Consider the following 12178-nt stretch of genomic DNA (forward strand, 5'->3'; position numbering starts at 1 on the left):
AGGTTCTCAAACCCTTGATCAAAGCAGATCACATAAATTGGAAGGCAAGGCTTTTTCTTCACTATATCAAAGGCAACTTTCAAACACCCTTGTACTAAAGCAGCCTTTGAGAAGTGATCTCAGGCTTTTTCAAGGTTTTTTTTAAAAGAAATATGGCAAAAGGTGTGAGGATGGCTGGAATATTTGAATATTCAAAATATGTAAATGTTTTACATTTTAATATTTTTTCCACCAATTGTCCATAAAGCTGAACCACCACGTATTTTCTAGTCCTCTACCAAGTATCCTAAAAATCTTAGTTTTCTAAATTACATGGAAAGCATATTTGATATAAAAGGCAGCATAAAAATGGAATTTTAAGAAGCAAAATGAAAGCATTAAATTAACACATACCCTCCCCAAACGGTACCCACAATTTCCTGATTCAGTTACCAAAAAAGTCAAGAATCACAAATCACACCTATCTGAATTGTAATGCTTCACTGAAAAGAAGAAACAAATTATGTGTACTGGGACGGGGCGGGAGGGGAGGGCGAGGCAACACTTTCACTCCCATTCTCTGAAAAGTTTTTAGACAGCAGTATCATCTACAACTTTTTTTAAACAAAAAAAATCCAAACTAAATTGGTGCTTCTACACCAATTTTAGTTAATATACCGTATTTTTGGAGTATAAGACGCACCAGAGTATGACACACCAAGATTTTGAGGAGGCAAATTAAAAAAAAAAACATTTTTGCACTCTGCAGACCTCCCAAAAATGGCCCATTTTTCGTGAAAACGGGCCCATTTTTTTTCAAAAAAAGGGCATGAATAGCCTTTAGGAAGCTTGTAGAGTGCTCTTGGGGGGCGCGCCCCCAAAACAAGCAAAAAACAGCCAGTTTTTTGCTTATTTCTGCCCTCCCCAGCCCCCAAGAGCACTCTGGAAGCCTCCTAAAGGCTATGCATGGCCATTTTGGTGAAGGGAGAGGGGTTTCGGGAGGCAAAAAAAATGCTGTATTCAGTGTATAAGATGCACTCAGATTTTCAGCCTCTTTTTTGAGGGAAAAGGTGCATCTTATACTCCGAAAAATATGGTAAATCACTGTATTGATTAAAAAACAGGGTTGTAGGTATAAAATCTAAACAAATGCAGTGAAGTCAATATGCATGACTGTGCATGAGTATTTTATGTGTTCACACAAACATGTTCTTCCCTCATCCCTCCTACCACTTTTGTCCGAAACATTTTGCCTGGTAGTTCAAACACTTGCTGACAAATGCAGCTGTTAATTCCAGAATTAGATAAGACTGAGGATGAGTGGGTGGAGAAAGACTCAAATTGATAATTTTGATATCCTGATAATTTGAGGCATGTTCATCCAAAAACAAGAAATAACCAGTGTTTGGGATCCTTAAGAGCTTCAAGGATGGCCCTTCAGAGGCAGACTGAGCCTTTATTTATGCTTGGGTACCATTGCTGCAAAAGTTGGGCACAAATAAGAGTATTTGGGGATAGAGGTTCCCCCCCTCCCCAATTGCACTACTTTCATTATTAGTTATCCCAGAACTCTTTGTCCTTGCTTGCATGTTCATTTGTTTTAAGGAAAAGAAAAGCTGAGACTGGCACCAGAAACTAGCTTGAGCAAAGTTTTCTCTGAAACGAGTCCTCCATTGCAGCTTCTGTTGCAGAGGAGATTAGGAGCTGGTGAAAAGCCAAGTTACCAATGTCTTTCTCTCTCTTTCTTTTTCTCCCTAAGCAATAACAAAAAGGAATCTCTGTTCCTCTTTCATTGAGACAGAACAGCCTCCTGTTTGACCTCTGCACAAAGAGGAGCTGTACTTGAGGCCAAAGGAACAGGATTTTGTCTCCCTCTTGGAAGGGAGGAGGGCCAAGCCGGTATCGAATGGCTGGCACCATGAATTTCAAGGTCATTTCAAGCTTTAGGAAGTGGAGAGGCTGGTTACCTTAATGACTTTTCAGTTGTCCACTGCCAAGAGAGACAAGGGGCTGGCAGAGTTTGAAAGGGGGAGAAATAAACCTTGGTCCTTTCATGTCACAGCCCTTATTATCCTGCTTTGATACAGCAGGGGGAAAAGGTCCTGTCATTGTCTCTCAAGGAAGTGTGGATCTCACAGGCAGTTTACAAACCTTGCACTATACCCAATGACACTTGGGAGATAAATCACTCCAATTCTTTTAAAATCCTAATTTAATTAGCTGCAAGAGATTCTAAAAATGAAAGGAGGTGGGTATTCCCCATTAGAAATTTCTAGCATCTTACAAGACAGAGCTGTTCCAATTATTTTGCAAGAGGGGCTGTGATACTTTGCAGATATATCTTTCAATTGTGTAGCAGTAATATTTGTGTCATTAATACTGAGACTGACTCTAAATATTTCGAACATAAAGCTTGGTGAGAGTTGCTGCATAAACAGTTGGTTTCTTCTACACATTTCAAAATTCAGTCCCGGTTCAAATACACAAATTTATTATTAGACGATATGCATTTGGAAAAATAAAATTAAAAACTCAGTAGAAGTACAGTATGCAGTTTACATATACTCCTATGTCTTACAAAATATTGAAATCCCACAGAGCCGTAATGAAGCACTCCATGAACTGATTAGATAAAAACTCAACAGCTGATATAACAGTAATGAATGTATGATGGAATCAGTTTTAATCATCAGTCTGGAAAAGTCTGGAACCAGTTCACCCATAACTAGAGCAAAACAAGAATGATATTGCTACTTCACAGAATATCAGGCACTTTCATTTACTTCTCTCAGTCTGGAAGCACCTATGCAAGTTTTTCTGCCAAACATGGGAACGGCACTGAAAAAAGGGACATGACCCTTTTTCACACTTATGATCATTGCAGCATCGCCACGGTCGTGTGGTTAAAATTCAGATGCTTGACAACTGATTCATATTTATGACAGTTGCATTGTCCCAGGATCACACAATCCCCTTTTGTAACTTTCTGACAAGCAAAGTCAATGGGGAAGCTGGATTTACTTAACAATCCTGTTACTAGATTAACAACTGCAGTGATTCATTTAACCACTGTAGCAAGAGAGAGCATAAAATGGGCAAAATTCACTTAAAAATTGTCTCATTTAGCAACAAAAATATTGGGCTCAATTGATTAGGTTGAGGGCTACCTGTATTGCTGGGAGTGCATTCATAACCATACAGGTTCTAAACAAGCCTTCAAAATTGTATATTTTTTGTATTACATTGAGAGGATGCTAAAACGTTTTCAGAATACATTTAGAAAGTATTTGACCCCAGTATCAGTTTCATAAAGTGAAACTTTACAAGCACGTGAAATCCAAACAGAATAAGTGCTGCTTAACTACAGCCTACAGATGAAAAATGAAAGATAACAAACTATGCTTGGTACAATTGCAGAGATAAGTGTTTTCACATAAAATATTTAAAGTAAACCAAACTCAAAAGCAAAGTTCTGAAATAGCTTCTGCTGCTCAAATATGGATGTATTCTCCAGGCACTGGAGAGCAGAAGAAGATCCATTACTCGACAGACGGAACTTCAGTTGGTTCATGGAATCGTATCAAAAACAGGCATGCAACTTTTTACAAAAGTTCTGGAAATGCTAGAGTGAATTTGATCAGCCCAATAAGCTAAGGAGACTAATATATGTAGTCCTCAGGACTACAATTTGAGTCCAAATTTATGTTGCTGTAGTTAAGTGAGTTTTGACTCATTTTACAACTTTTTTTGCCACATTGGTTACGTGAATCACTGCAGTTCTTAAGTTACACAGTTGTTAGGTCAATCTGGCTTCCCCGTGGACTTTGCTTGTCAGAAGGACACTAAAGGGGATCACATGACTCTTGGGACACTGCAACCACCATAAATGTGAATCAGTTGCCAAGCATCCGAACGTAAATCATGTGACCACGATGATGCTGCAAAAGTCATAAGTGTGAAAAGTAAGTCACATTTTTCAGTGCCGTTGTAACTTTGAATGATCACTGAATAAATTGCTGTAAGACGAGGACTACCTATAAGCACTGAATTTTTCTATTCTGCACTGAGCTGTCTGAAAGGTGAGTTGCAAAACACAGCACTACTGGTTTGCTCATGCGCCCGTGATGCTTCTGCACATATGCAGAAGCGTCCAGGCGGATGACCAGAGCCTTCCGCCGCTACCAGTTCCTCTGATCCAGGCCAAACTGGGAGCAACCCGCCTCTGAGCTGTCTGTGCCTTTGATTTATAATATCCCTTCTGCTTTTTGAAAAGGTATCATGTATATGCAGTATAGTTCTTCCGTGTCAAAGTACAGTTCAGAAGTGGGAAGATTTTTCAGCATTGCATTATCTTCACCTCTGAGATAGCCATGAAGGCACTAGAAGTACCTATTTCCTTCTCAAACTAATCTGAATTCTTCATCATATCTGAACTTGGGGGAGCTCTGGCTACATCAGGGTTACCCAGTGGTGGGATTCAACCAGTGTAACAACTGGTTCGCTGCCTGCATGCACACTGCATTTGAAATCAGCACTATATCTTAACTTTTCCTGCAGCCCCGGTGAGTAAAACAGCTGAGACGCAGCAATCTGCTCTGCCGCACTGATCAGCTGGGCTTCAAACAAAGGAAATATAGGACGGAATAGAGCAAGGGCGTGTGGGCGGGGCCAGTGGTGGGTTCCTGCCGGATCGCACCGGATCGCATGCTCCCTTTCGGCGCTAAACCCGGAAGTACGTTCTTGCCCCGCCCCTGGCGACGGGACGACGCTTGCCTGCGCTCCACCAGCTCGGCTGGGACCGGAGACGTTTCCTCAGCGGAGCGGAGCGCCTGAAAGGGACGCAGGCTCAGCCTGCCAGGCTGCCACCGCTCCACTGAAGACATTGCTGAGCAGAGAAACGTCTGCGGTCCCAGCCGAGCTGGTGGAGCACAGGCAAGCGTCGTCCCGTCGCCAGGGGCGGGGCAAGAACGTACTTCCGGGTTTAGAGCCGAAAGGGAGCATGCGATCCGGTGCGATCCGGCAGGAACCCACCACTGGGCGGGGCCAACTGATTGCCAGAACTATCGGTTTGCCCTAACCGGTACAAACCGGCTAAATCCCACCCCTGGGGTTACCCTACATTTGGAATATATCGAGGGATTCAAGTTACTTTACAAGTAGACATGGATGATTCTAGTTTCCTTCTCTGGGCTTCAACAGAAGAAAGTCAGCGGGGGTGGGGGAGGCATTGGGAATGGGACAGGACTTGCAGTGCTTGTAGTGACAATGTTAAACTATGGTGCGGTTGCTAAAATGGATCCCAGCTGAATGCATCTGTCCTGTTCCTGCTCAACCTGGATCTGTTGTTACAATGCAAGCGGCAGACCCTTTTGTTATGTTTTGTTAAGACTAAATGTATGGCCAGAATTTAAAAATGCAAGCAGGCCTTTGCAAGGTATTGAAATGACTGAATTTAAGATAAAGAGTGAAAGATTAAAGGGAACAATTGACTTCTTATTGCAGCAAGACCTGACTGGAGCCTGAAGAGACTTAATAACTTCTTTCATTTGTAGGAATGAAGCTCATCATGACCTCCCTTCGCTCAAGAGTTGAAGGAACAGGCTGCATCCCATCCCCCCCCCCCCGACAGCCTTAAACCATTAAACAAGTGTTTCTATAGGCAGAGTTCAGCCATGACAGATCAAAGATCAGTAAGAAAGGCGCCTGGAAGAGTTTGGGCTTCAGGAGCTCCTATATGGGAAAATGCTGCCTGATGAATCTCTGAATTCTTCATTAAATAGCTTCCTAGCTGGCTTTATACATTATGTATAAGTACATGTTTTCTTTGCAGTTTAGTGCAATGTGCAAACAGGAACAAGGAATAAGCCGTTGTTGTTGCTTTTTTAGGGCAGTAAATCACTATTTGTTACTAGTTTGTTTATTGCAACTGTGGCTTACTGTGAAGTATGAAACATGAAGAGGTGGTTTAATTTGTGGTTTCACGAATTATTTCTGCTTTTTCTGTCACATCAAGGGCTTTAACTAATCCTTAGAAGTGCAAGGCAAGGGTGGAAAAAGTTCGAAAACGTTTCTTTTTTTGATATTTCTTATCTGTCTTTTGAGAGGTAGCCTAATGGTTCATTCTTGCCTGTGGCATTGTTCTTGTTCCCTTTCAACTGGAGAAGAGAAATGATTATTCTGCCTAATTAGGCTTGGCTCATGGGATGCCAGGGGAGGCCCTTTCTGGTTTTTAAATGGGAGCAGTAAATACAATACCTGTTAAGTACAAGCTGTCACTGTAATTTATGATCCTATATCCATGTTTTGTGAAGTATTAACATCGGCATGATCCGATAACGGAGGCTAAACCTATAGGCTTCAGGCCTATAATGGTTTCTTCACATCAACACTCTTAACATTGGGAAATACAAGAGTTAAGGTAACAAACTCGGGCACAATGGAGAGAAAGCAATCCCTTCCGCTTTGATTCGAAGATGATAAGAACACCTCAGCGCAAACCTTCAGATATTCTCTTGTGGTAGGTTCCATACATGAAACCTACTTTAACATTTAGATGCACTTCCTTGGCTATCTCTGCAGGGATGTGTCTCAGAATCTCCGTCTCATTTGTATTAGGTAACCATTTTGGAATATTTTATTTATTTATTTATTGAATTGGTTTGCTGTCCATCTCGCCTATCACAGCCAATGGTACTAATGCCTTTTTGAAACTGAGGGCTCTCCAGATGTTCAGGCTTGACAAAATTCCAGTCAGCATGGTGAGGGTTTTAGGAATTGAAGCCCATCATCTGGATAGCACCCAGTTTATAGAAGACTGGACTAAGAGAACCAAGAAAATCTTGAAGCAATCTGGCTACCTTAGTGCAGGCAAAACTCCAAGCTCCCAATTTCTGTCAAAAATAAAAATGCCATGATTTTTATATCATGACTAAAATTCTACAGTGGGGGTGTAAAAAGAAACTTTAACTTTAACTTTAATTTAATTTATAAACCGCGCCCTCTCCCAGAAGGGACTCGGGGCGGTGTACAGTCATATTAAAACACAATATAAATACATAAATATAAATAAATATAGATGGAGGAGATAACATATAAACTGTACAATAATAGTTAAAATTAAAATCAAAATCAAAGAAAGAATTTGTATATAACTGATTTCAGGATTTCCAAAACTGAAACCTATGCTTTGGGAAACTGCTTTTTTAAGGCAACCTCTCTTGCTACCTATCACTTCCCCCAACATGTTAACAATGGTATCAAAGTTTCAGCTTGAACCTACTTGATTGGGTAGGTCTCATCTTTTCTTCTCTGCTTCTCATGTTGAGGGATAGCCTCCCAGCCAAAAGTAAGACTCCAATCAAAGTTTCCCCGACTGTGTTGCTTCCCATATTGGATGGGCTTGGAAAATTCAAAGCTGTTCAGGTCAATGGTGGTGATATCTGGACTGACCACAGCTGTGGGCTCTTCAGCAATGCGCGATAGGAGAGGCTCTAACCATCCATGGAAACATTCACCTGAGGAAAAATCAATCAGGAACTGCTACACCATCTCCACAAAAATAAATCCCTATTTCCAAACTCTGTTGCTGTAAGAGATGACCAAGGTGAGCCAGAGGGCGAAGTCAAATGTGTCATCAGTTTGAAATCTCTATACTCCCACAAGAGACCTAAGTCCAGCCTCCCCTTGAATTCCATTTACTTTTATCTAGCACCAATTTACCTTGACCGTGAGCAGATCAGATCCTTGTGTATAAGTAGCATGTAATAAACTTTGAACTAAACTCCTGTTCCTGGTTCTTTCGTTGTACCTGACAGTTGCTGCAGTCACTTCTACCTTTAAAAGGTTTTCAGAGATACCTGACGCTCAGGTATCTCTGTTACTCTGAAAATATTTCTCTTCTAATGTTCACTTTCTTACCCATGGAAAGTCATATGGACACTCAATTTTCTTTTTAAAACTTCAATATTTATTGCCTTAACATTTGCAAGACGAGGATGCCTGATCTTTTCTGGGCTCAGAATACACCCAGGACCAAATCTGGCTGGTATTTGGATTATAGACCGTTTGGAAATTATCTGGCCCGTAGGTTTGGCTGACAAATAAAAATGTCTTTCCAGAAAAAGATAATGACAAAGCATTTTCATATTGCTGTCAAGAAAACTTGCATTAATGTGTCCAGATGTCAATCTCAATACACAGAATTATAAAATCATAGAACTGGAAGGGACCATGGAGGCCATCTATCCCTATTCTGCCCCTATCCAAGGCAAGAGTTCTTATACTATCCCGGACAAATAGTTGCCCAATCTTTTCTTGAAAACCTCCAGCGATAGAGCACCAATAACTCCAGGAAGAAAGCTGTTCCATTGAATAATTGTTCTGTCAAAAAATTCCTCCTTATTTCCAGGTTGGATCTCCCTCTGAACTTCCAGAACTTCTTGTCCTGCCTTCAGGTACTTTGGAGAATAAATTGATGCCCTCTTCCCTATGACTGCCCTTCTAGTATTGGAAGACTACTATCAGGCCTCCCCTAAGCCTTCTCCTCATTAGGCTAAACATACTTAGTTCCGTTAGCTGTTAATTGTATGATTTAGCCTCCAGACCCATTATCATCTTTCTTGCTCTTCTCTGCACCCTTCCTAGGGCCTCAGCATCCTTTTCGAATGGTGGCAACCAGAACTGGGTGTAGTATTTCAAATGTGGTCTCACTAGTGCAGCATAGAGTTGTACTATCACTTCTTGGGATCTTGATGCTATCCCTCTGTTGATGCAACCAAGGGCTCTGTTGGGTTTTTTGGTAATTGTAGCAAACTGCTGGAGCATACTTAAGCAGTAGTCTACCAGGACATCAAGATCCCTCTCACAGGTACTACTGTTGATCTAGGTACTGCCTGCCCTGTACCCATGCACCTGGTTTTTCCTGCCTAAATATGGTACCTTACTTTTTCAGCACTGAACTTATTGGATAGGGCTCAATGCTAAAGTCTGTCAATATCCTTCTGACTCTTGAGTCTATCTTCCAAAGAAATTGAACCATTAAGTAATTTGCAGAATTTGACAAAATGGACAAAAATGGAACCATGGAGGGAAAAGATTGTATGAAATCTAAAAATGGAGAAACAAATGGCTGAAGTAAATATATTGAACATTCTGGGAATCAAACTTATCTAAGGGTGTTTTTTTATACCACATAGTCTATACAAGAGAATTTGAACATGCCTCCAGGAGAGAGACACTTGTACGTACATTACATGAATAATGCATTGAATGCATACAGTAGGTACCTGACTTCTAGCAACTCTACTAATCAAGGAGAGAAGCAACTTAGAACTGAGGAGAAACTTCCTGACAGTTAGAACAATTAATCAGTGGAACAGCTTGCTTCCAGAAGTTGTGAATGCCCCAACACTGGAAGTCTTTAAGAAGATGTTGGATAGCCATTTGTCTGAAACAGTATAGGGTTTCCTGCCTAGGCAGGGGGTTGGACTAGAAGACCTCCAAGGTCCCTTCCAACTCTACTATTGTATTGTATTGTATTGTATTGTATTGTATTGTATTACTTCATTTCCTTTACGATTAAATATTGAATGATGATTGATTGAATGATGCATCCAAACTACATCTGAGCATTTTGGATGCAGTTTTATTGCTTTGACATCTTGAACAAAAAATAGTATTCTTAGTATAGTCTGTTAATTAGGTCATTCAAGTACCATCCACTTGTTTGACTTCACTGAAGTTATTATGTTTGACACAACTATCAGAATCGGTAGCATTAAGTTTGCCATACCCATTCAATGCATGGGCTGCTCATTAGTGGATGGAGATTGATCAAGGGGCAAATATGGTTCTGTGAACCAACCCAAGATCAATCAATTAATGGAGTGTTTCTCAATCTTGGTAACTGTAAGACGTGTTGGGAGACACTGAATTAACACATACATATCTATGAACTGGCACTGTTTGTCAAGGGGGAAAAAAGGCAAATTTTATCAACAAAGAGATTTATTACTTACAATGAGCATCCAAGAAAGTGAGGACATCACCCTTGGCAACACTGGCACCAAGCAATCGGGCAGTTATTAAGCCCTTTCTCTCCAACTGCCGGACAACTCTGACTACCTGCAATTGCTTCACATAGTTGTCCAACTCGTCTTTCAAGTAATCTGAAAGAGAATTAATCAAACATGAGGCCAGGTTATCCACGGAACTGTCTTTGTACTATTGCACTGTCCCATCCCGCTCAGTCAGGCAGGGAAAATATGTTGCGGACCCAGTCAGTTAAAGAATTTGGATGGGCAGGATCCAGGAAGAACACCTTCTCTGCGTTTGTCCTCACTCTGTGTGGCTCCACTTTCCTGGCCTTTCAGAGAGATATGAAGACATGGTGGTGTGGCCTTGCTTGCCGTTCACATAAGAAGCATGCAGCTATGGGGTGGGTTGATTGGTGCCCTGAAAGCCCTCCCTTTTTCTTTTAATTATTTTTTAATGTTTTTAATCATCTTTGCCTCTTTTTAAAGTTTAACTTTTGTTTTTATGTTTTAATATTTTATTGTACACCACCCAGAATCCCTTTATGAGGGAGATGGGCAGACACATGGTCAGTCAGTTAGTGGGATACGATGCTCAAGAGTCTGGTGACAATGGGAGTCAGATACTCATCCCTATGGGGGGATCAGTTTAAACTCTGGTTTTTAATTTCACGTTTACTTTAAAGAACTAAAAAATGCTGATGAAACCATATATGATGATTGGAGAAACGAATGGCTCAGAGCGAAAAGTAGTGAAGAAAAAAAAATCCATCTTTACCAGTCAAAAGAGTGCAATTGTATAACTGTTCAAGCAGGAAAATAAAACCCTACTATGAACATTGAAAGTCGTTCTCAAATGCACACACACGCACACACGCACAGTACTTATATTTATGTATTTATACCTCAAAGCAGATTGCCGTACGTTCAAACAAACACACCCAAGACTATGCTGTTAGAAGAGTTTGCTGCACTCCAGACATGCTTTGATTCTTGCTATCCAAGAATGGGGAACACACCATAACAAACAACAACAGAAAACAAACCCCACTGGCAGCATTTGATTAAAGCATTAAATTTTATAGCTGCCTATTCCCCAAATTTCTTATCCATTATTGGGGGGGGGGATTCAAATCAGTAGTCTTCAGCTAACAGCTCATAACACATTAGAACTGTTTTGCAACCTTGTTCACTATATAGACTATACGTGCAGGAAGGTCACTATACATTTTTAAAAAGAATTCAAAAGTTAATTAAAATTAAACATTGAATAACAAACTACACTAGAGGTTTCCAAGTCTAATAACAATTCTGGGTGATGATTTATCTCCCTGACTGTTCTGGGTCTAAGCATTTCATACAATGCTGACATGGGAAAGTATACTGATCAAAAAAGCAGAATGCACTGAGTAAGAAAGCAGGTATTTATCAGATAGGGGTGGGGTGGGAAAATAGGTGATTTTGTACAGGTGTCTAAAAGTTTATCTAAATGCTTCTGTTGCTCTGTTGCTTAGCATTAATTTCAGGAGTGTTTACAAGGCAATCCCTATCGCTACCCACCCATTCTTCAAACAGAAGATAATACTTCTCAATGACGTCCTTTCTTATGCTAATATCTAAGTGTTACAGGCTCCTTTCCTTCACTGTGTGCCCCCAGAGTACATCCAGTAATGGGAGTTGGAATCTAACTTATTTGGAGGGATCAAGATTGGGAGCAAAACGATGTTGAATATCTTGCCTGTCCATATCTAATTACTTGCATTAACTGCAGAACCCTATTTATTTATCAGGGAACAAAAAAGGGGAACTCTCTCTGTTTCTCTCATCCCTACCCCCTCTTAACCCAGCATCTCTTAGCATCAAAGCTAAGTCCTTATTTAGAATTACTCTGACCAGACTTTTGGTGGCAGGTGCAACCTGTGGGCAGGAAGCAGTTCAAGTCTCTGTGGGGAGAGATTGTTAGCTTTGTAAACTGCAGCCACCCTGAAGGACTCTGCTGTGAATGTGAAGGGTATAATACTGGTACACAAGAGGAAGAGGGCAGGAAATGACAGCACGGAATTGGAAAATGACAACTATACAATAGAAGCAACTTTCAGTCAAAGTAGCTGAGGAGTTGTCTTCTTACAGTCACATAAATACGAACAAACACACTCTCCCACTAACTA

General features: G+C 40.7%; 1 protein-coding gene across 3 annotated transcripts in view; it reads right to left on the bottom strand.

The window, feature by feature from the left end:
- The window catches only part of GALNT6 (polypeptide N-acetylgalactosaminyltransferase 6), a 73477-nt gene that overhangs the window by 11493 nt on the left and 49806 nt on the right, over window positions 1-12178 (bottom strand). For all 3 annotated transcript variants that reach the window (XM_081937628.1, XM_081937627.1, XM_081937629.1), the window contains exons 4-5: window positions 9996-10145; window positions 7259-7493 (exon numbers count right to left, since the gene is read on the bottom strand). In XM_081937628.1, the coding sequence (XP_081793754.1) occupies window positions 7259-7493; window positions 9996-10145 (385 nt within the window). The remainder of the gene's footprint in view (window positions 1-7258; window positions 7494-9995; window positions 10146-12178) is intronic.

This window comes from Natrix helvetica (genome assembly GCF_964273705.1).
Source record: "Natrix helvetica genome assembly, chromosome: 1".
In the NCBI taxonomy this organism is placed as follows: Eukaryota; Metazoa; Chordata; class Lepidosauria; order Squamata; family Natricidae; genus Natrix; species Natrix helvetica.